Source organism: Schistocerca cancellata, chromosome 6 (genome assembly GCF_023864275.1).
Source record: "Schistocerca cancellata isolate TAMUIC-IGC-003103 chromosome 6, iqSchCanc2.1, whole genome shotgun sequence".
Classification (NCBI taxonomy): Eukaryota; Metazoa; Arthropoda; class Insecta; order Orthoptera; family Acrididae; genus Schistocerca; species Schistocerca cancellata.
Window position 1 is genome coordinate 421,725,817 of NC_064631.1, and position 26,048 is coordinate 421,751,864.

At 39.6% G+C, this 26,048-nt stretch overlaps 1 protein-coding gene across 7 annotated transcripts in view; it reads left to right on the forward strand.

The window, feature by feature from the left end:
* Positions 1 to 1,756: 1,756 nt before the first annotated feature.
* LOC126191015 (uncharacterized) overlaps positions 1,757 to 26,048 on the forward strand; it is a 99,001-nt gene continuing 74,709 nt past the window's right edge. The window contains exon 1 of one of the 7 annotated variants that reach the window (XM_049931712.1): positions 1,757 to 1,927. Coding sequence is in view for 4 of the 7 variants with exons in the window: in XM_049931706.1 (XP_049787663.1) it covers positions 11,525 to 11,577 (53 nt within the window). In the remaining 3 variants the exon portion in view is untranslated. Of the gene's footprint in view, positions 2,004 to 2,275; positions 2,410 to 10,003; positions 10,054 to 11,450; positions 11,578 to 21,068; positions 21,123 to 26,048 lie in introns of those variants that run through there. The other 6 variants (XM_049931711.1, XM_049931713.1, XM_049931707.1 and 3 more) reach the window with 6 other exon arrangements.

Genomic DNA, 26,048 nt, shown 5'->3' on the forward strand with positions numbered 1-26,048 from the left:
AAGACTGGAAGAGGAAATATATGTGATTCCACCTGATGAAGTTAAGCGACCTTATCAGGGGAAAAGGAGAATTTGGCGTTTGAAGAAAGGCATATATGGATTAAAGCAAAGTGGCCATTGCTGGAATAAATGTTTGCATAAAAGTTTGATCAAACTAGGCATGTTACAGTCAAAGGCAGATCCCATCATATATCATAAAAGGAGCAATGAAGAAATTGCAATCATGGCCATATGAGTAGATGATTTTTTTTTTATTTTAACCGATAGTGGAAGCCACATGGACTTTTTTAAAGAACGATTATGGTCAGAATTTAATACGCCTGATTTGGGAGAAATTAATCAATACTTACGCATGAAGATTCTAAGAAGTGCCAACAGAGAAGAATTATGGATTGATCAATCTCTGTACACAAAGAAGATCTTAGAGAAGTTCAATGTGGAAAATTGCAAACCTATTTCTACTCATATGGAAAACAATGCAAAACTGCTAATAAATGATGATGACAAGAAATTTATGGAAAGTGTACCCTATTTGGAAGCTGTAGGAAGTCTATTGCACTTAGCACAGGCTCCCAGACCAGACATTACATTTGCCACAAACGCAGTAATCAAGGTTTGCAGTGATCTGAGAGAAAAGCACTGGATGGCAGTTAAGAGAATATTCAGATATTTAAATGGAACTGCTGATTATAGGTTAAAATGTTCTAAAACTGGAAATGTAAATTTGGAAGGATACAGTGATGCAGACTGGGGAAATGAGTTGGAAAGCAGACACTCCACCACTGGAAGTTGTTTTAGACTAATGGGAGGATTAATATCACAGTCTTGTAAGAGATAAAGAACTGTTGCTTTGAGTACTGTAGAAGCTGAATATATGGCCTTGTCCTCCACTATCCAGAAGCTCTTTGGATCCATACACTGATGAGTGAAATAGAATCTCCTCCAACATTAAAGTCAACTGTGATACTTTGTGACAATATGGGAGCTATTAAACTTGCAAAAAATAATGTCACCAGTGTAAGATCCAAACATATTGACATAAGGCATCACTTTATAAGACATCATATGGAACAGGGGAATATAATCCACAGTTATCTATGCGCAGAAGAAATGTTATCTGATCTCCTCACCAAGCCTCTCAGTAAGGACAAATTTCAGAAGCCGGGGAAACATCATGGTTTAACCTGGGATGTATAGTGTTGAGTATCTGAGAAACAAGGGGGAGTGTTGGGGATATGTGAACCAACATTTCCCAGCGTGTATAGTGGCGTACAAGATATGATGTGCAGAGTGCATTAGACTCTATGGAATGTACACGTTCCGTGTTTGTTGATGGGGCAATGTAATATAATTTGGTAGTCAAATGTACTAATATGTGTTGTGCGAATAAAGCATAAGTTTATTTTGTCCCTGAATAGTTGTTTTCTGTCATTTGGCTGCGTTAATCTGCATAAACTACAAAATAAATCCACAAAATAAACAACAATTTCACCAGCGCTTAGCGGAAGTCTTCCTAACATCATGCCCTTCAGCAGCTACGGATGCCCACAATATAAAATAATCAGTGTTGCATGACAGTATGTGATTATTGTTAAAAAATTAACTATATTGCTGTTTTGAGAGGAATGTTTGTTTGAAAAAACTCAAAAAGTAATAAATATATTCTGTACCATCCTTCACATGTAGCAACGATAATCGCTTCTGCCATTTCGATTTCGTCCTTCAGATGTAGTAATCTCTGGTGAGAGTTCTGTCAGCCACGTCGGCAAATAGAATTTTATGACTGTCAATTAATTGTCAATAAACGAAAAAATATCCGGTATCATCTTTCGGGTCGCAAATAAAAAGGAAAAGATTGAGTGGAAACTCCTGTTCTGTATTAAACAAGAGTATATGAAAGATAGTAAGCACCTGATGCTTATCAGAGGTAGTTAATCCTTAATTTCTTGGAAGGAAGTGTTTGCGAGATACGTTGCGGATTTGTTTTGCCCGTTCACATCTTGGTATGAAACAGTGTCAACAGTCATTTGAAAATTGGGAATTGTGGTCTAATTTTCAGATAATCGATCAAATATTGAATTAAGTAAAAAAGATAATTGGATTCACGCAAAGTACTGCTTAACAACATGATTTCTGTTTTAATCACGAGTGACTGATGTACATCATTTGCTGTTCTTATAATTTAAAAGTGACGGGGAGCACGAAGATGCGAATATTTAGTTGGTATAAGCACCTTTGATTTGGAAGACAGGCGGATGCATATGAAAGATTTTACTATAAACTCTGAAGCGGATAAGAACCGTAGTGTGATAAATCTGTCGACCAGTTCACGAAGAGTAGCAGAAAGTCGGTTAATTACCAAAGAGCCGAGCCTTAATGTGGAATTCGTGCGATTAGATTGTATATTAGGTACGGCACACAGTACTCTGCATAAATCCTAGCGAGGAGCTCATTAAAGATGTGGGACATGTCGAATATAGACTTACGAATTGGATACATGTATCGGCGTTTTTAGTAAACGGATATGATATTGCTTAAAAATGAAGCAGATTTGTTAAGTTCGTATTTTGCTCACATAGGAGGGTTTAGTGGGAACGATACTGCGTCAATTTCTCTTTTTCCTGTAGATAGTCCGTATCAGAAAAATTTATCTTTACATCTGGAAACGCCTACTCGGAGTATTTCCCTACTTACTCAGCCTTGTTCCAAGTAACTAGGCCTACATATTTTTAACTACTCATGTGCACTATGATACAGTTGTTTGTATCAGTTATCATGATATAATCTATATTATATTCGATGGTCCTGTGTTGAGGTGTAAAAATAAGTGGTGGTAATGCATTTTACTATAGAAGAGGTTGGGAATGTTTGTTACCTACAATCTTGTTTCCCATAGCTGTTTTCAAAAGCTTTTAACAGTATAATCACATTCAGTAAGATGGTTGTGTATTAAATAATATTCAAACGTACATGAATTTCTGAGAATACCTTTTGATAGATACATTATGTGCATGTTAATTATGTGCAGACTCAGATATTTGTGAACTGGAAGTTGGTGAAAGTGTCAGATATAAGATGGAAAAATTGTGAAATGCTGTATACATTATGCCACGTTGCTGAAGGTGTGGTCCATTTTGAGCCCGTAGAACGCGTTCTGATAAATTTCAGCTTGTGTGAAGTTTACAGGTGCTTAGGGAGTAGTGGGACAGGAAGAGATTTCCGTTGCTGTTCTAAATGTATAGGATGTTTATATTGCTCTGATTATCTGCTGGTAGCAGAATGACGTCCTCCATATAAATGATTATCAAAATTGGTGCTGCAAAGTTTACTATAGATTTTGCTACATGGGCTGTTATGTGTTACGTTGCATAAATTTAAATAAGAAATCCTCCTTACTTTCGTGGTTTTTTACAAGATTTATACATAGGTCATATGTGAAGTCATGCCAAATTGCAGTTCAGTAAGCAGTATGTTGGGGCCACTAGCCGTTCTTTTGTAAAGGACAATTTTTCAATGTCATTGCAGTTACTAATAAGTCACAAAGTTTTGTTTACTTTAGCTCATGATTTAAGAGGGTTGTCATGCAAAAATTTGTTGATTTATTTTTTTTTATGTAAAACAGCTTTGGATCATGTTTTGGTGCTTGTCTCATGATAGGATGGTTTTCTGATTTTTCTTCCGTATTTTTAGCCTGCCAGCATGTCTTCTCTCTGTGCAAGTGGCATCTTGATTGCTTAAATAATTACTGAATTATGTAAGATTAAATTAAATTCAAAAAATATATTCATCAGTTTTTCCCGATTTTCGAAAGGGTCCTCTCACATGTGATTATTCTCTGCAACATAAAACATAGAAAAGGGCTCATTTTGTTCAATGAGGAAAAGTTTTTAACTTTTTAGACAAACCAATTCAAAGATAATAAAGTGATTTCAAAACATCCATTGACTGCTATTAAGAGCGAAGAATGCGATGACTGTTTGAAAATTAAGAAAAACTATTATTAGGCCTACTTGTCTTTGTTTTTATTAAAATAAAAATAAATTTGATGAGGTTTTGAATTTCAGAAATCTTTGGTCATTTAGATCATTCCTGTGGTACCTTGAAATTCACCACACCACTTTTTCCCATAGTGCTCAGAGCCATTTGAACCACACCACTTTTCACTATCCATGAACATGAGAAAATATCCACCATTTTTACGTTTAACAGTTGCAAACAGTCAGGTGGACTTCAGAATTGAACTGTATGTTGATGGACATTAAAGGAAACATTTCAAAGCAGTTTAGCATTGGCTTTGCAGATAAACCTACATGTGACTGCCAACATTTTACCATTCTTTCTGAGACTCCACACTCCATCATGTCTTTTGTAGTCCAACTTTGACGTGATAATATCAAAATCTACAAATCTTCTGATTTCTTTGACAACTGCAAGTTTTCTTTCAGTTTAGTCAGCAGTCTATGATCTAAGCATTTAGGATGTGCCTTACTTATACTACATGTCCAAAAATCTTTTAGATCTACATCTACATCCGTACTCCCATACTCTGCAAGCTACCTGACGGTGTGTGGCGGAGGGTACTTTGAGTACCTCTATCAGTTCTCCCTTCTATTCCAGTCTCATATTGTTTGTAGAAAGAAAGATTGTTGGTATGCCTCTGTGTGGGCTCTAATCTCTCTGATTTTGTCATCATGGTCTCTTCGCGAGATATATGTAGGAGGGAGCAATATACTGCTTGTATATGTTCTAGAAACTTCAACAAAAGCCCGTACCGAGCTACTGAGCGTCTCTCTTGCAGAGTCTTCCATGGATTTTATCTGTCATCTCCGTAACACTTTTGTGATTACTAAATGATCCTGTAACGAAGTGTGCTGCTCTCTGTTGGATCTTCTCTATCTCTTCTATCAACCCTCTCGGGTACGGATCCCACACCGGTGAGCAGTATTCAAGCAGTGGGCAAATAAGTGTACTGTAACCTACTTCCTTTGTTTTCGCACTGCATTTACTTCGCATTATTCCAATGAATCTCAGTCTGGCATCTGCTTTACCGACAATTAATTTTATATGGTCATTCCATTTTAAATCACTGCTAATGCCTACTCCCAGATAATTTATGGAATTAACAGCTTCCAGTTGCTGACTTGCTATATTGTAGCTAAATGATAAAGGATCTTTCTTTCTATGTATTTGCAGCACATTACACTTGTCTACATTGAGATTCAATTGCCATTCCCTGCACCATGCGTCAATTCGTTGCAGATCCTCCTTCATTTCAGTACAATTTTCCATTGTTACCACCTCTCGATGTACTACAGAATCATCTGCAAAAAGCCTCAGTGAACTTCTGATGTTATCCACAAGGTCATTTATATATAATGTGAATAGCGACACTCCCCTGCGATGCACCTGAAATCCCTCTTACTTTGGAAGACTTCCCTCCATTGAGAATGACATGCTGCGTTCTGTTATCTAGGAACTCTTCAATCCAATCACACAATTGGTCTGATAGTCCATATGCTCTTACTTTGTTCATTAAATGACTGTGGGGAACTGTATCAAACGCCTTGCGGAAGTCAAGAAACACAGCATCTACCTGGGAATCCGCGTCTATGGCCCTCTGAGTCTCGTGGATGAATAGTGCGAGCTGGGTTTCACATGATCGTCTTTTTCGAAACCCATGCTGATTCCTACAGGGTAGATTTCTAGTCTCCAGAAAAGTCATTATACGCGAACATAACATGTGTTCCAAAATTCTACCACTGATCGACGTTAGAGATATAGGTCTATCATTCTGCACATCTGTTCGACGTCCCTTCTTGAGAACAGGGATGACCTGTGCCCTTTTCCAATCTTTTGGAATGCTGCGGTCTTCTAGAGACCTACAGTACACCGCTGCAAGAAGGAGGCAAGTTCCTCTGCGTACTCTGTGTAAAATCGAACTGGTATCCCATCAGGTCCAGCGGCCTTTCCTCTTTTGAGCAATTTTAATTGTTTTTCTATCCCTCTGTCATCTATTTTGATATCTACCATTTTGTCATCTGTGCGACAATGTGGAGAAGAAACTACAGTGCAGTCTTCTTCTGTGAAACAGCTTTGGGGAAAGACATTTAGTATTTCGGCCTTTAGTCTGTCATCCTCTGTTTAAGTACCATTTTGGTCACAGAGTGTCTGGACATTTTGTTTTGATCCACCTACCGTTTTACATAAGACCAAAATTTCTTAGGATTTTTCTGCCAAGTCAGTACATAGAACTTTACTTTCGAATTCATTGAACACCTCTCGTATAGCCATCCTCACACTACATTTCGCTTCGTGTAATTTTTGTTTGTCCTTAAGGCTTTGGCTATGTTTAAATTTGCTGTGAAGTTCCCTTTGCTTCCGTAGCAGTTTTCTGACTCGATTGTTGTATCACGGTGGCTCTTTTCCATCTCATATGATCTTGCTTGGCACGTACTCATCTAATGCATATTGTACGATGGTTTTGAACTTCATTCACTGATCCTCAAGACTATCTGTACTTGAGATAAAACTTTTGTGTTGAGCCATCAAGTACTCTGTAATCTGTTTTTTGTCACTGTTGCTAAACAGAAAAATCTTCCTACCTTTTTTTAAAATTTCTATTTATGGCTGAAATCATCGATGCAGCAGCTGCTTTATGATCGCTGATTCCCTGTTCTGCGTTAAATGTTTCAAATAGTTTGGGTCTGTTTGTCACCAGAAGGTCTAATATGTTATCACCACGAGTCAGTTCTCAGTGTAACTGCTCAAGGTAGTTTTCAGACAATGCATTTAAAAAAATTACACTGGATTCTTGTCCCTGCCACCCATTATAAATGTTTGAGTCTCCCAGTCTATACCTCGTAAATTAAAATCTCCACCCAGAACTATAACGTGTTAGGGAAATCTCGAAATATTTTCTAAATTTTCCTTCAGGTGATCTGCCACAACAGCTGCTGAGCCAGGGATCCTATAAGAGATATCCAATGTTTGAGACTGCTATAACCATGACCTTCACCCAAATTATTTCATATTTCGGTTCTACGTCAATTTCCTTCGATACTATTGCACTTTTTATCGCTATAAACACGTCTCCCCTTTCACTGTCTAGCCTGTCTCTGTGGTGTATATTCCAGTCTGAGTTTAGAATTTCATTACTGTTTATATCTGGTTTCTGCCAGCTTTCTGTCCCTAGTACTATGTGGGCATTGTGACAGTTTATTAATGAGAGCAGTTCTGGGACCTTTCTATAGACACTCCTGCAGTTTACTATTACCACATTAATATTGTTATTCTCTTTTTTAAAATTTATATTTATGGCTGAAATCGTCGATGCAGCAGCTGCTTTATGATCGCTGATTCCCTGTTCTGCGTTAAATGTTTTTTGCCTACTGCTACCTTGTCACGTCTCAGGAGGCATCTTGTCGGGCCTATGGAGGGAATTCTCTAACCTAAAAAACCCACATGTGCACTCCACACATACTCCGCTACCCTTGTAGCCACTTCCTGCATGTAGTGCACGCCTGACTACATTTCTCCACCTGATAGCGGAGGTCGAGAAATTTGCTTCCCAGATCTCCGCAGAATTGTCTGAGCCTCTGGTTTAAGCCTTCCACTTGGCTCCAAACCAGAGGACCACAATCGGTTCTGGGAATGATACTATAAATAGTTAGCTCAGATTTCATCCCGCGAGCGAGGCTTTCCATCTTCACCAACTCTGCCAACTGCCTTTATGACTGAGGATGACCTCTGAACCCAGACGGCAGGAGTCATTGGTGCCGACATGAGCAACAATTTGCAGTCAGGTGCACCCCGTGTTCTCTATCGCCGCCGGCGGGGCCTCCTCCACATCTTGGATGAGACCCCCCCACCGGTAAGCAGACAGAGTGAATACTAGCCTTCTTCCCTGACCTTTCCGCTATTTCCCTAAGGGGCTCCATCACCCGCCTAACATTGGAGCTCCCAATCACTAATAAACCCCTCCCCCCGCGTGCGTGCTTGGACCTTGCTGAAGGACTGGCCACATGTCCACTCACCGGCAGAGCAGGCGATGTCACATGGCCAGCCTCCACATTGACCCTCCACCTCCTGCAACACAAACGCCGCTGAACCCTCCACTCCCCTTGGGAGAGGGTGGCCCAAACCCGCAGCAGTAGCAGCAGTGGTATGTGCAATTGCTTCTTGAGTTTCATTTACCCAACCTTTTTTGTGACCTCTGGCATCTCTCATTAAGACTCGCTGAAGTGTCAGAGGAGAGATCCCAATAGCAGTTAGGCTTGTGTCAACTGAGTGATTCCAATGGACGTACTTCATCTTCTTACTGTGATCATGCTGACTTCTTTTGTAATGATTTTTTTGCTGCAAAATTGTTGTCAAATTTTATTAACAGGTTTAACATTGCTCTTTTTCATAGTTTTCAAATGACCATTGCAACCCATAAGCCTTTTTCACAGAATGGTTCATTAGATCAAAAGTATATATCACAAGAGAATTTCTGCGGATGTTCATATTTATCCAAAAGCAATGCTTAATGATGAAGGCATTTTGGCCATTTTCAGCAACATGTAATTCATTTCTTCAATTAAGTAAGTGTCACCGTCATGATGAAAATTCTTTTATTTCTTTGAAACCTTCCCGTCAGGTCCTACGCAGAATAATCTGTAAAACCAGTGCTACACTGCATTGAAGTGTTGCTGTGAATGTCATCCAAGTTACAGTTTCTACTTGACTTTGTTTTCAAGGCTTAAATGTAAAAATACTGGATATTTTCACCAGAAAAAACTGCATTTTCATAGATGGTGAACTGTGTTTTGGTAAATTCCGAAATAAAATAGAAACAACCTAAATGAACAGACAAACATTTCTTAAAGTCAGTGGCTGAGCAAATTAATTTTTATTTTAAGGAAAACAAAGACGCCTAATAATAAATTTTACATAATTTTCAAATGTGCATATTCAAAAGGTTCACTCATTCTTTGCTCATAATAGCAGGCAAAGCATGTTTTTGAACTTCATTTTCTTTGAACTGGTTTGTCTACAAATGAAACATACTTTTCTTGATGAAACAAAAAGAGATCTTTTCAGTGGTACAAAGAAAAAGAAAAACTGAGAGGAAGATTTTGAGATATAGCCTTTTGAAAATGAGACAAAATTAATACATTTTTTGAATCAACTTTAATCTTGGATAACTTGATAATTGAGTAATCAAGACACCAATTGCACAGCATTAAGACATTATCTGGTTGCACAAGGTAAAAATAAGCATCAGAAAGTTATTCTATGATAAGATATGAGCTGCCAAATCTTGATCCAAATATGTCACGACAAGATTTACGAGCTACTTTGACAGCACATTGTGATAAATCTGCTGTACATGAGCACCTAGGCTGCTGTACCTAAAAAGTCAAGCAGAACAACAAAGTTTCCTCATGGGAGAGTCCCCATTTATCATGCACAACAGTAAACAAACTTATGGTGTATTAGTATCTGTCGCAACATGGAAAAACTAGCCTTTAAAAACGCATGGATAGTGGTCCCATTATACTACCTACTGCCCTGTAATTTGGCATAGCTTCAAGTAAGAGGAATCTGTACAATCTGTAAAAATCTCATCAAAATTGAAGAGAGCTGAGTGGGAATGACCCAAGTACATACTTTCTCTATCTGATTAATTTGACTAAGAGATACATATCTTAAAATATGACAGTAAAAGTAACCAAGACTTATGTGGAACAATTTCCTGACCTGGACATAAACTGTGCACTAGAAAACTTAGTGCAACTGGTTTTAATGTGGCATTGTTGATGTCATTTGAATTATTCCTTCAAAATGTTTGTTAGTTTTATGCTTTTGACTCAGCTGCTTCCTGTTAATGTGAAACAGGATAACACTGTATTGTGCTATATGATGATGTCAGTGAACAGCTAATGACATGCCTTCATAGCTTTCAAAAAAGTAAAAATAATTTGCAGTAGTGAAGACGAAAAGGAACAAATGTGGCTTGAAGCAATGTCCGTGAATAATGTCTACTGATATATTCACCTTGAAATTGTACAGGTAGACCTACTCAGGAATAGTAATATTTTACCTATTCTTCTAAGTATAGTTACAACTTTCATGTTTCCTACTTGATGAATACAATTTCATGTGAAAAATGATATTAGAAATATGCAGACTATGAATTTAGCATTGAGATATCAAAACTATTTATGACCTCCTGCTGTCATGAATTAAAGATGTCATTGAAACAAAGTGCTAATCTACATTTCGTTATGATTAGAGTGCTAAATTTATCTGTTGTGTGTTTGAATATCATATGATAGTAACATTTAGTCCCATGTGTAATGCTAGAAAGCACTTTCTACTGTATAGATTGTTTCTTTCTTATTGTATTTGCATCATTATCTTTGAATTTAACCAAACGTATAGCATGCAGTACCTGAAAAAGTGCTCTTTGTAGGTTAGCACTTTCTTCCACCGATCTCTTCAATCATAAAATTAGAAGTGATATTCACGAAAAATGTTCAGAATACTTCCATGATTATTCTGATTGCAGTTTTTCCTTCAACCATAAAATGCAATTTTTCTATGCAACACTTCTACAGACTGTCAATGTTTAGTGATGTTAGCGTACTACCATACTTTGTGTCATGATGTTTGTAAAGGAACTCCGCCCGCCACTCCAAACATTGTGCTGGCCGGTGTGACCGAGCGGTACTAGACACTTCTGTCTGGAACCGCGCGACCGCTACAGTCGCAGGTTCTAATCCTGCCTCGGGCATGGATATGTGTGATGTCCTTAGGTTAGTTGGTCTAAGTAGTTCTAAATTCTAGGGGACTGATGACCTCAGATGTTAAGTCCCATAGTGCTCAGAGCCATTTGAACTCCAAACATTGTGTTTCTCACGTGAGACTACCATGCATTGTGGTAGACTAATTTCAAAACAGATTTAAAAAAAATAAAAATAAAAAACACTAGGTTGCCGTAGAACACCCAGTAGAGATCAATTGACTGCTAAGATTTTTATCGCATTTGTGTTTCTTACCAAAATGTAAAGATATTTCATATTTATTGTCTTTAATGTTGGTTTTATTATTTTTTTGTGCATAATAATTATATACACACATTTTTATTTGATCTGCATCATACAACAATAATGACAAATTTTACTATCATACAATTGTGTAGCTACTCTCTAATTATTTTTTTATCCTGTAATGAATAAGTAGTGTTTTACTGGGCATATCTATATGGAGAACTCTGTATATTCTAAGAATCTCAATGAGACTTTTTGCATATCCTTTTGCGAGACATGAGCAGCATGCAAATTTTTTACATGTAAAACAATTATCTCTTGTTTTGTTTCACTTACGAGATTACTCTTTGCAAGTCTTTCATATAACATCTTTAGATGTTCGTTCTTCTCTGTTGGCAGTCAAAATGGATTCTGGAGGTGCTAAGGGCAAAAGTTCCTGACTGACACCACTAATTCTTTTACAACTTTGATTGTAAAAAAAACATTAAGAGATGGTGGAGCCAGTTATCAACTTGTACAAGCAGTGGGCATTGATCATATCCTGGTCAGGAATATTATAGAAAACTTGTATGGACCAGTGTCTCATCATGGCTCTTATGCTATATTTGCATGACATTTGATCTACCACATCTATGTCAAATTTGGTGTTATGAAAATTGATTGTTTCTAGAGTTCTCTTTTCTGCAGCCTCATTGACTCTTACATTGTAGTGCATAGAACTAAGAATAAGCACAGTTTAGTAGTCTTCCTGTGGTAATATGTTAGAGTAATGTCGTGAACCATGTAAATAATGCTTGAATGAAGTACATCTTGTCCTTTTCTCACAGATGGTGGCACTTCCCTTCTATTTATTCTCATAGTACCAACAATGCTTGTACCCCTCTTTTGCAGCTTGAGAGAAGTAAAGGAACTGCCTGATGTAACACTTCTCCCCTTTCATAAGTAAGGTCAAGTAAGGTCCCATGTGACGTAGTGTAATACCTTCTTAGAGGTTGGTATTTGCATGTCTTGTTTCATCTTTTCCCAAATAAGGAAAACCATTATTAACATATCTAACTTAAGCTTCTGTGACCAACCAGGACATTACACTATACTTACGAAGTTTGGGACTCTTTTACTGAGTAAATGGACGTTTGCATTTTTTCGCATATAACTGCTCATTCACAGCTAGGAATTCAGATGGTTTATAACATGCAGTGTAGTTATCTATAAACATGTTCCAGATTTCAGATGCTAAACAAAATGGTCTACTTCTTTACATTACTGATAGCTAGCTCTGATTTCAAAGCAAAGAAATCATTTAACTTCTAAAAATCTATTTCCTGAGACTCCTTGTACCATGTGTCCCTCAGTCATACATTATGGCTGAAAATGCTTCCAACTCCTCCAAACTCAAATACTACAGGTTGTCATTGAGAACAATGTGTTCTTCTGTTTCAGTGCATGCTTTCACCAGAGCAACATATTTTCACCAATAATAGGTGAAGTGGAGTTGGTGGGATTCTTCCATAACAGTACACTTTGCGTTCCCTGTAGGTCTAGCAGTCTCTCGAGTAACATTTTGCTGACTCTTCCATTCTGCAGAGTTTGTTCCATCACTCCCAAACTCTCTGTGGCTAAGATCAGCTCGCCTTTCAGCATTTTGCACTGTAGTATCTACAAAATTTAGTGTGGCTAAATGAATAATCCAGTTTGGTATGTCTATATTTCTGAAACTAATAAACATGTACAATGAATTTTGTTTTTTGATGAACGAGAAACCCAAAAACTTCCCCCCCCCCCCCCCCCCCCCCAATGCCTTTTCATAGGTGTTCAGTATTCCCTCCTTGGGATGCTTGGCATATGTCAATGGGGTATTCAAATTCTTCCCACACTGCAGCACACGTACCTTGAGTTACAGCTTCCACGACTACTGTTATGCGATGTCTCAGTTCACTCACTGTTGTTGGTAATGGAGGCGCACAAACAGAGTATTTTATAAACCCCCACAAGAAATAATCACATACAGTCAGGTCTGGTGACCTTGGAGGCCAGTAATAAGAGGCTGAATCATTTGGTCAGTGTGACCAATCCATTGTCTATAATTATTTGATTTAAAAATTCCCGCACTTCCAGATACCAGTGTGGCGGTGCTCCATGCTGTTGGTAAATGAAATCATTCAAATCAGTCTCCAACTGTGGGAAAGGAAACTTCCCGAGCATAATAAGATATGTGCTTCCTGTAAGTGTTCTTGGCAAAGAAAAATGGACTGTATGCCTTTTCCTGTGAAACTGCACAATACACATTAAAGTCTGGAGATAACTTCATGTGGTTATTCTGTACTCCGTAGTCTCACATTATGACACTTCACCTTTACATTTAAATGGAATGTTGTCTCATCACCAAACGCCAAGTGTGAAAGAAAACTGTCATCCTCTATCTTCCCAAGAACAAAATTACAGAAGTCCACGTGTTGCTGTATGGCACCTTCACAAAGAGCTTGCAGTAGCTGAATTTTGTATTGTTTCCTGTGTAACATAAAAGTCACACTGACAGTTATTACAGACCCGCATTGGGCAAAACTTAGAACACGAAACGCTTTCTGTTGCCCCTACACCATTTTTACTAGAACTGTAGCGGGCGCACACTGCTGCTACCTAGTGGAAAAACATGAGTGTTAGCTCATTCCAACAGTACATTGTTCACGCACAAATCTCAACCAACAGAACAGTTATGATTTTTTAAAAATTGGATGATTCTTTTTTGTACACCCCGTATTATAAGAAAAGAAAAAAAAAAAAAAAAGGACAAGTGTGAGTAGTACCCGTGTTCTAAGGGTTCAGTACAAACTTAATTATGTATATAGATCTGTATGTTTTGATAGGGAGCTTGCGAGCATTAAAATGTATGAAATTCGTCACCATATCTTTTGATTGCGTTGACTTACAAGCTTAAATTTTTTACACTGTCAATTGACCATAGACATTAGTATTTTATATAAACTTCAACTTGATTCCTCTGCATGTTCCTGAGAAAAAGGGATCTTAACAGAGGGACAACAAAATGTTCCTATGAGAGTATCATTTCTACTGACTGAGGTACAGAACCCTAAAAATGAATGTAAATAATATAAAAATAAATTTTATATTTTACAGTTACACTAATTACGATATTTTACTCACCTCTTTCTCTCCCTGTACAATGAGTACCAATACTTGCTGGTTGCATACCAATACCAGATCTATCTACACAAATTACAGCATCATTTTGGTCAGAAGAAACTCTTGGTTGGTCATTATTGTCACTGTGTTCCGAATGTGTAGGAAAATGTTGTTCTTTGCCCAATGTGCCACTTTTATTGTGCTCTCTCTGAAACTCTTCTACTTCAGATTGAGTTGGAAATATCTGAAGAGATTCTATAATTTTAGGTTCAGAAAGGCTATGACTGGGTTAGCAATCCATTGTAGCTTTAGTTGAACAGGTAATGATAACAAACAGACACTCAGAAACCACTACCAACAACATAGTATGAACTCAATCATTGCTGGCTAACAATAGTGAGAAATAAACCAGATAAAGTACATGTCACCAAGCGAGGTGGTGCAGTGGTTAGACACTGGACACGTATTCGGGAGGACGACGGTTCAATCCCGCATCCGGCCATCCTGATTTAGGTTTTCCATGATTTCCCTAAATTGCTCCAGGCAAATGCTGAGGTGGTTCCTTTGAAAGGGCACGGCCGACTTCCTTCCCCGTCCTTCCATAACCCGATGAGACCAATGACCTCGCTGTCTGGTCTCCTCCCACAAACAATCCAATCCAATGCAAAGTACTTGTCGGTGAGAAGTGGTTAATTGACCATAGTTGGGAACTAGTGGTAAATGTGTATTATCTAAAAAATTTGTAGTTACAAAACAAAACAGTTAAAGCAAATGAAACTTTAAAACAATTAGGTCATAAAATCACAGGAACAGACTATTTTAAACACCGAAGAAATTCATAACATGTAAGCTTTCACGGCCGGCATCTTCATTAATTAAAACTTCTGGGCTGAATTGCCGTGGTTCATATATAAAACTACTACTCCTTCCTGTCGTTTCGTTGTTCGTTACCTACTGCGGGCAACATCTTCCGAGGTGAGTCGGCGACTGGCTGCTAGGCACTGGAGGTCCCGCTTATATAAAGCGCTTAGATGGTGCCACCACTCATCACGTGATTTAGACTTTAAAACTATCTCTGGCTAGTGCCATCTCTCTTGATTACAGGTAATCGATTGTCACTTTGTTGGTACAAAGTCGACCACCATGTCTTTTCTAGTTTTAATCCTTCTTCTTTTTTATTAAAATTATTTTTGTGCTTCTAGATCTCTATAGCGTCTCTATACATGCAGATACAATAATGTGAGGTCCTAGCTATCACGTTTGTCTCACTAAATTTTATTTCATGACCACTGTCTTTGAAAACGTGTTCCACTACAGCTGATTTGTCAATTTGTCCCAGTCTACAGTTCCTTTTGTGTTCCGTTAGGTGGGTATTAACACTCCTTTTAGTTGTTCCAATATAAACCATGCCACAGCTACACGGAATTTTATACACACGTGGGGTGGCTAAGGGGTGTCGTGCGTCTTTCACCGATCTTAAATTTTCACTAATTTTCTTGGTAGGTCGAAGGATTGTCTCCACTTGAAACTTGGCCAAAACTTTCCCAATGCGGCCCGTGATGTTATGAATAAATGAAAGAAAAAATTTTCCAGCTGACAGTTGTTGTTGTTGTGTATTCTCGGACACTATTCTTCTAGAGTGGAATGCTCAATCTATCTCGTTGTCAGTGTACTCATTTCTCTTGAAAGCTGTTCGCAGATGGCTTAATTCATCTTGCAAATAAATTGGCTCACAGAAGTTATTAGCCCTGTCCATTAAAGTTTTTATGACTCCTCTCTTCTGCCTAGGATGATTATTTGAATCTTTATGTAGGTAACGATCGATGTGTGTGTCTCTCCTATATACCTTGTGGCCTAAAGTCCCATCTGCCCATTTAATAACCAATACATCCAAAAAATTTAGTTGTCCATTACTCTCTTTCTCCATAGTGAATTGTATCTTTGGATTGAAACTGTTTACGTGCATCAAAAAATCGCTTAGTTCCTCTTCACCATGATTCCATATCACAGAGGTGTCATACACGTATCGATACCATTTCGAAGGGCTTTTTATTGGCCGACTGCAGCACTTATTGTTCGAAAAATTCCATAAATAGATTATCAATAGCTGGACTCAGAGGGCTACCCATGGCCACCCCATCAATTTGTTCATAAAACTCGTTGTTATATTGAAAATTGTTTTTATATATGAAAATTCGATGTAGTATCCCTGTTCACCATGGTCCCTGTCGACGAAGCTCTTTCTTACATAGCTGATATGTTTCCTACTGATATAATAGCTTTGTTTCGACATCGCCTATCCTCGACTTATTTTCAATATAGCAACGAGTTTTATGAACAAATTGATGGGGTGGCCATGGGTAGCCCCCTGAGCCCAGCTATTGCTAATCTATTTATGGAATTTTTCGAACAATAAGTGCTGCAGTTGGCCAATAAAAGCCCTTTGAAATGTTATCGATACATGGATGACACCTTTGTGATATGGAATAGTGCTGAAGAGGAACTAAGTGATTTTTTGGTGCACATAAACAGTTTCAATCCAAAGATACAACTCACCATGGAGAAAGAGAGTAGTGGACAACTAAATTTTTTGGATGTATTGGTTATTAAATGGGCAGATGGGACTTTAGGCCACAAGGTATATAGGAAAGACACACACACCGACCGTTACCTACATAAAGATTCGAATCATCATCCTAGGCAGAAGAGAGGAGTCATAAAAACTTTAGTGGACAGGGCTAATGACATCTGTGAGACAATTTATTTGCAAGATGAATTAAGCCATCTGCGAACGGCTTTCAAGAGAAATGAGTACACTGACAACGAGATGGATTGAGCACTCCACCCTAGAAGAATAGTGTCCGAGAATACACAACAACAACAACTGTTGGCTGGAAAAGTTTTTCTTCCATTTATTCGTAACATCACGGACCATATTGGGAAAGTTTTGGCCAAGTTTCAAATGGAGACAATCCTTTAACCTACCAAGAAAATTAGTGAAAGCTTAAGATCGGTGAAAGACGCATGACACCCCTTAGCCACCCCACGTGTGTATAAAATTCCGTGTAGCTGTGGCATGGTTTATATTGGAGCAACTAAAAGGAGTGTTAATACCTGCCTAACAGAACACAAAAGGAACTGTAGATTGGGACAAATTGACAAATCAGCTGTAGCGGAACACGTTATCAAAGGCGGTAATCATGAAATAAAATTTAGTGAGACAAACGTGATAGCTAGGACCTCACATTATTATATCCGCATGCATAGAGAAGTTATAGAGATCTACAAGCACAAAAATAATTTTAATAAAAAAGGAGGAGGATTAAAACTAGACAAGATATGGCGGTCGATTTTGTACCAGCGAAGTGACAATCGATTACCTGTAATCGAGAGAGATGGCATTAGCCAGAGATAGTTTTAAAGTCGAAATCACGTGATGAGTGGTGGTGCCATCTAAGCGCTCTATATATGCGGGACCTCCAGCGCCTAGCAGCCAGTCGCCGACTCACCTCGGAAGATGTTGCCCGCAGTAGACAACAAAACATCAGGAAGGAGAAGAATTTTTATATGTGGACCACGGCAATTCAGCCCAGAAGTTTTAATTAATGACGACCGAAGAGATTCACAGCTTAAAATAAAAAGTAGTCAATTGACCTCTGCTAGGCTTTTTAGTTTTAAATTAACTAATAGATATCCTAGAATGACAAATATCACAACTATGTAAACATGGAATATAGTGCTATATGTGTAAGAAGATGGCTGCATGATATATTCTGCACAGATGGAGAGTACTTTGCAGTGTCGTCAGCTTCCTCTGTCTCTGTCTCATACCTCACGCTCCATTCACTGCCTACCCTAGTAACTGGCAATGCTGTTTGAACATTACACCAGACAACAGCTTCTGATTTTGACTCTCACTACTAAAATTTATATACTCAGGAAAACTATCGTTGTCACTTCTTAATGTACTACTTGTCATGTTTGCTTTGTGCCACTCATAATGAACGCTGTGGTTGCCAGATAACCTCATCCTACGTAAAATAAGATGAAAATCAACACTAAATGTTCTACAGGCACCCAAAGCACATACTGCAGGCAGCCACGGCAGAATGACAGCTGGAGCATCATGCTTGCCACTGCGCCCTACCCCACCGCCTGCCTTCTTGTGTACACGCTATTGTAGCTTTCCACATCCCACCCCCAATGGTCTCATTACTCTACCATGGTTAAGCAGTTGTGAGCATGGGGCCCTGCTGAGCTGCTGATTCTCCCCCCCCCCCCCCCCCCCACTTTTCCCTGCTATGCCAAAGTAAGAGACTGGGATCTCAACAGTGCCTAAATACCTTACACAATCAAATGCCTCACCATCTTTGTGAATATAGCAAATATAGTATCCCAGTGATTTTTAACAAGATTAATTGGCAAGTCTGAGTTTGTGTTCCACTCAATGGGCAGAAGTTATCATTGTATGAACCCGGTGAAATGTCCCACAAGTTAAGCAACTACTGACTGATCAGTTTAACAGTGACCCTATGCAGCCTCATGGAAAGGATAACCAGTTGCAGGATTTGTTGATTTTTAGAAGCAAGAAATTTGCTTTCATCATATCAGTGCAGATGTTGGAGGCCAAGATTCTCAACCAACCATCTTTTACTATTGGAGCCTGCTACCAGGGAGGTGTTCACACTTTGTAAGTGCTTGATAGCCGTCCTCCTCAACTTGCAAAAGGTATAGGATGCAACATGGTGATGCATTTTGGCATATGTTACATGGCTGACACTTCCAAGGCAATCCACCAACTTTTATTAAAAATGTTTAATCCCAATCACATATCTAAGTTAGTTGGTTTGGCCCTAAGCAATCAAAATGTATGGGAAAAGGAGGTTCCACAAATATCAGTCTTGAACATTACCTTCTTTGTAACTGGTATAAACAAAATTGCCACCATTACTGGATCAGATGTATCATTGGCTTACCATGTTGATAATTTCTGTCTGTACTGTAGTTCTAAGTCACTACATTCAGCAAACATCACTTCTAAATGGCCATTCAAAAGACATGAGTTTGGTCCCAAAATCGTGAGTGCCAGTATATGCCTACAAAATCCTGGGTCATGCTCTTCTGCAGAATTCGATTCACCCACTCACATCCTGAATTATATCTGAAGGCAGTGGCCAGAAATGGTACAGTGATTTTAATTTTTCAGGACAGCTGTTTGACCTCAGGTGCGGTTACCACAGATAAAGCAGCTCAAGAAATCTTGTCTGCAGAAATTAAACTCCATACACTTCATTTGAAACACTTCTTGGGGAGAAGATCAATGGGTTCTAGTAAAATTTTTCACATCATTGAATTAATCTGATTAGACTATGGATGCGTCATAGTTGTTTCAGTTTTAAGCCTACTAGAGCCTTTGCACCAAGGTGGAAACCACCTTCAGACTGGCGATATCCATGAGCTATGTCAATAGTCTCCTTGTGGAAGCAAGTATCCCATTTGAAAAGCCATGTTGACAACAAATCTTGACAGTTCTGAAATAGGAATGTGTAGGTATTGCCACTTGCATGTCAGTCGTACAGTGACTCAACTTTACTATCGCAATCACACACTGTTCAGCATGTAGGCTTTGGTGACAGTGTGGCAACGGGAACTGTTAAGTACACTTTTGCTCAAGATGTATTTATTCTGTAAAAATGAATACCCTACTCAGTGATGAATATGTTATCAAATCGTGTGAGAACAATCGACACGTGTCTAGAATGGACAATTTTCCTCGCAATTATGGAGCACTATGTATTTCGCAAACGTGACAAAGCAAAAGAGGTAACGAATGGAGAGCAACAAACAAACTTCGATACACATCAGTGGGGAGCTCTCATTAAGCTCGACCCATGTAGTCCATGGTTTGCAGTTATAGACTCTGGAAAAATGCGTCTGTATTATACAGTGGCTCAGTTCAAACTGCCGTTCCTCTTTCCTGACCCAAGCCCATGTGAGCCACATGTTGCCAGAATTTTGCCTAAAGGTAGGTACGTGTGCTGGCAGATATCTGGTGCAGCTAACTTGGGCCAGCTGTGAGTGGCTCTGATCCGTTCATGCATTTTTTGCAGCGTGGCTGCCACACAGATCTCCCCTTCGAGAGAGGAGCTCGGGAGCTGAGCTTATGTTACAGATGTTTGGTTTTCACGTGTTTTGTTGTGACGACAGCGCGAGTGCAATGGCAGCAGGCCATCGATTGTGATTGGCCAGTGTCACGTGACATCACCACGCGGGTGAACAGTGGGCGTGTCCTCACGCAGATGGCTAATGACAATAGTGGCAGGCTGTGCTAGCTGGGAATTGTCCATAGTAACAAGTGGCTAGCCTCAAGGAACTGCTATAAATTACCCACTTACTCCATAGACAGAGCTTCCCCCATGGTGTATTCCTCAGTGTGTTGTACAGACAGAGTCTGGTGTAGCATCATGGGTCACACTAAAAAAAAAAAAACCCTGTTGATGAAAAGGAAATGAAGTAAAGCATTCACGAGTTGCACTGTTTAAAGTTCACTGACATACTAGAGTGCAGAAGCATGGAGTGGAATCCAATCTGGGCTCGGTGCTTTGGCACAGCAGAGGCAAGGAGATCACACAAAGTGTCTAAACTTGCTCAAATATCTATACTCATACGATTACAGTGTTGTCATGTGAACACGGTTTCCAGAACTGTAGCAGAGAAGACTGGCAGCACAGACGGAGATGACCGGAACTCGATGGTAAAGGACACGGAAGACAGGTGCAGAAATTAATATTCAACATCTGATACGGCGGAGGCATAGAGACAAGAATGAGAGTCCAGAAACTGACAAACAAATAGCCAGTCAGTTACATGTGAGGTGATTTCCAGAGCACGACTGGAGAAGATGTGCTGATGACTCAGCTCAATGGAGACAGAGCATCTACAGCAGGGGTATTGTTATCTACATTTACATTTACAGCTACATCTACATCTACACTCTGCAAACCACTGTGAGTGCATAGCAGAGGGAATGTCCCATTGTACCAGTTATTGGAGTTTCTTCCTGTTCCATTCACATATGGAGGATGGGAAGAATGATTGTTTGAATGCCTCTGTGCATGTAGTAGTTATTCCTAATCTTATCCTCAGGATCCCTGTGTGAGCTATATGTAGGGAGTTGTAGCATGTCCCTCTTGTAATCAATTTAAGTTGGTTATTGAGACTTTGTTAATAGACCTTCTTCAGATAGTTTGCATCTGTCTTGAGTCTGCCATTTCAATTCCTTCATTATCTCTGTGACATTCTCCACAGATTAAACAAACCTGTGACGATTCATGCTGCCCTTCTCTGTATCTGTTAAATATTGCCTGTTAGTCATATCTGGTATGGGTCCTACATGCTTGAGCAATATTTTAGAACTAGTCGCATGAGTGATTTGTAAGCAATCTCTTTTGTAGACTGACTGCACTTCCCCTCCTACTTCATTGTAGGTAACTGCATCATCTGCAAAAGGCCTGATTTTACCATGGGGCACACTTGAAATTACTTCTACATCTGACGAAGACTCTCCATCAAAGATAACATGCTGTGTCCTCCCTACCAAAAAGTCCTCAATCAAGTCACAAATTTTTCTTGATACCCATATGATCATACTTCTGACAAAAATTGTAGGTGCAGCACTGAATCAAATGCTTTTCAGAAATCAAGATACACTGTATTTATCGGGTTGCCTTGATCCAAAGCTTTCAGTATGTCATCTGAGAACAGTGTGAGATGGGTTTCACATGATCAATGTTTTCAAAATCCATGCTGGTTGGCATTGAGATGGTCATTCTGTTCAAGATGCCTCATTATGTTTGAGGTGAGAATATGTTCTGAGTGTCTAAAACAAACCAATGTCAAGGATATTGGACTGTAGTTTTTTGGGTCACTTCTACTACCCTTCTTGTATACAGGTGTGACCTGTGCCTTTTTCCAAGAACTGAGCAAGGTCTTTTTGTTTGAAGGATCTACAATAGATCATAGTTAGAACAGAGGCTAACTCAGCCACAAATTCAATATAGAATCTGACAGGGATTCCATTAGGGCCTAGAGCTTTGTTAAATTTTAACAATTTCAGCTGTCTCTCAACATCACTGACACTAACACTTATTTCATTCATCTTTTCAGTGGTACAAGGATTAAACTGGGGCGAATCTCCTGGGTTTTCCTTTCTAAAGGAACATTTGAAAATGAAGTTAAGCCCTCCAGTTTTTGCTTTGATACCCTCAGTTTCAGATCCTGTCTCATTTGCTAGGGATTGAATGCTAACTTTGGTGCTGTTAACGGCCTTTACATACAATCAAAATTTCTTTGGATTTTGTGAAATGTCATTTGACAGTATTCTGCTATAGTAATCATTGAAGACATCATGCACTGCTCTCTTGACAGCCAAAGACATTTCATTCAGCATCTCTATCTACGGCCCTGCATTTTTTTTTTTTTTTTTTTTTTTTTACACCTATTATGCAGTAATCTCGATTTCTTTATAAGCTTTTTACAGTGTCTCTATGCCATGGAGTTTCCCACCCATTATGAACTGTTCTGCTGGCTACATATCTATCCACTGCATGGTCAACTATTCTTTTAAACTTGAACCACAGTTCCTCTGCATGTTTCTGACCTGTACTGAAAGTTTCACGTTCCTCATCCAGATATGACACTAATGATTTTTTATCTAGTTTACTAGACATATATATCATTCTGCTTGTTTTAGCTGTCCTTTGTGCTTTGGTAACCATTGTTGCCACAACTGTGCCGTGGTCACTGATACCATTTTCGATGTGGACATCCTCAAAGATATCAGGTCTATTTGTTGTCATTAGATCCAATGTATTTCCATCACAAGTGGGGTTCCTAACTATCTGTTCTAGTTAGTTTTCACAGATGGTATTTAGTAAAGTTTCACGGGATATCTTATCATGCCCACCACTAAAAAAACTGTAATTTTCCCTTTTAAATGTTGGATGTTTAAAGTCTCCACTGATGATTACAGTATGAGTGGGGGAGCCTATGTACAAGTGAAAGCTTGCTGTTACATCAGGAGATAAGTCTGGTAGGTTATGCAGCACAGACATTTGAAATGGACACAGTGGCCAGAGTGTGTGATGTAGTCTGCTGGCGGCTGTGGTGGGGGTGGCCCAGTCAACTGTGGTGGATGTGCTGTGAGTGGCTGTGCTGACTAGCTGGACAAAGTGGGGTGGGGCTGTGTCGCAATGATAGCTAGTGGCAAGCATGCGTCTTGGGTGGCCATGGGTGCAAGCTCTGTCTGACTAGTGGAGGAGGAAGTGTCATTCATTAATAGGTCTTCTAGTGGCTCAAAGAAGTGAACGGCAGCAGGAGCGGTCAAGATGTAAGCCAGCTTGACTCTGTCAATTGACATTTGGGTTGTCTTGCCGTTACACTCAGTTTCAAGCTTTCTCTAGCTGTGGGTGATAATGCGGCATGGTCCCAAGCAGGGAAGCCGAAATGGTGGCTGTACCTTGTCGATACACAACATAAAGTGGCCAGTGCTGTAGGTCAGCATGTATGAACACTTTGCAAGTGCTTTGCCACATCAGAGAATGCGGTTGGAGGCAGGCCATGTGGGTGCACTGACATTCTGCCAGTGGAGTGGCCAATGTTTTGCAGGATGGTAGTACCTCCTCCATAAAATCACCAAGAATGGCGAGGGGTTGTCTCTACATGAGGTCGGCAGGTGAAGTGCTGATCTCTTCTTTCCGTGTTACTTGTAGGCTGAGCAGTACCAGTGGGAGTGCTTCCATCCAGGTGTCACCGTGGCAAGTTAGGGAAGCTTTCAGTGTTCATTGGAGCTGCTCGACGGTGATGTTGGGAGGTGCCAGGAGGTAGCTGGTACTTCCGTGTAACTGCACACCACACAGTCGGGTGGCTTGTCAAATTGGTGGCCTCAGTCTGTTGTGACATGACTCGAGCACCCAAAGTGTGCAACACTTGTGTTGACAGAGGAAGGGGTGACTGTCTTGGTGGTGATGTCTTCTATGACATTGCCTCGAGCCAGCATATGAAACAGTCTGCCATCGTCGGCAGATAAAGCTTGCCTTGGTACAGAGGGAGCAGGCCCACAATGTCCACATGGACACATGCAAAGTGGTGTGTCACATCATGAAAGATGCCAATGGGTGCATAGGTGTGTCTCCCAACGTTGGCAAGCTGGCATGCAGTGCCGGTGCATGCCTATTGATGGCAGTCTTTCTGTAGTCCTGAGCAGACAAAACATGTGGCCATGAGTGACACAGTGGTGTTGATGCCAGGGTGTGACAATCTGTGGACATGGTTGAAAGCACTGTACTAGAATTTCTCCGGGAGAAAATGGCGGTATGTGCTTGTTGAAATGTCACACCAAATATTGCAGGCAGAGCCAGGAATGGGCACTAGCACGACCTGTAGGTTGCTGGAAGTGTCATGGCAGAGGCTGCCCAGTTGTTTTTCATTCTCTTGTTCTTCACCAACATCCTCATAGTTCACAGGAAGAGAGATAATGGTAAAGCCATTGGACAAGCAGTTGGCAATGATGTCAATTCCAGAAATATGGCAGATGCCTATGGAGAACTTCAACACATACACCAACTGCCAGAATTGGAATTGCGTACATTTGGTACTATTGTTCCAAAATGCCTGAGTTAGGGGCTTGTTGTCACTGAAAGTTATGAATGAATGGGCTTTTACCAACGGGTGAAAGTATTTTACTGCTTCAAACACAGCAAGCAAGTCATGGTCATAAGCTTTCCAGCCATGTTGCGACTGTGATAGAACCTTCACCATTCTTATGCAAAATGACTTCAACACCATGCCACATCTTTAAGACATGTCTAGACTCACTCAGTCTACAGTGTAGATTACATTTCAGTCGGTCATTACCACAGAGTTTAGCTGACATTACAGCTTAAGCAGACTGTGTTTTAATCTTACAGGGTGTAATTGAGAAGGGAATGCCTCTTGCCGCTTGTTTTGTCCCAGGGATATCACCCCAATCCATCCCTGCCCATACATAGACTCTAAATCTTACCTCCCTATAGTTGAAATCTGTCTAAGCATTATTTATCTGCATAACAAACAAAATATTCATTTTTTCCCTTTTTTTTCTAGATATCCTCTCCTAGAATTGGTACAAAGGGAGGCGAGGTAGGAGGAGTTGTATGGGTACATCATAGATCTTGTTCCAAGGGAACCTTCACCTGTGCACTTCCTCCCGCTGCTCTACCTGCATGTCCTACATTTTCTTTTATTGGAACTCAAATCATGTTCTCCGTAAATCACTTTTTTATGACAGTGTCACAGCTCTTGACCCAGCTCCCATCCTTCATTATTCACAAAACTCTACTGTAGACTCATTCATTATGAGGATAAAGGGACTGATAGTCATCCTTTTGAGTACCTCAGAAACCCATTCATCACCACCAGAATCATAGACTAGACTAGACTAGACTAGCCTAGACCAGAGGACCCACTGATATTGCATGTTTGAGTCAGTTACTTGCTTTGAAATTCTTGACTGATGAAAACTGTGTGTAGATCTGGAATTCAAGCCTAGATTGCTCTTTGAACTCACACTTAGCATATTTGCAGCAGAGAAAAATCCCTCAGTTATCAGCTGCTGAAATAAAAAAAACTCCAGTGTAGCTGACAAGTGTTTTATTAACAAATTGATTGAATTCACTGTCTTGTGTGATATTTTAAAATGTTAATGTTTAACAGTTTCATCCAAATGAATATGGCAGCTACGAAAAGGGAAGGGTATATGTGGCCTGATCTAGAGCTTAAAAGTCTCTTCATTTCTACCATTATCTGTGCATTTCACTTTCTTGTTCCTGATGGGAC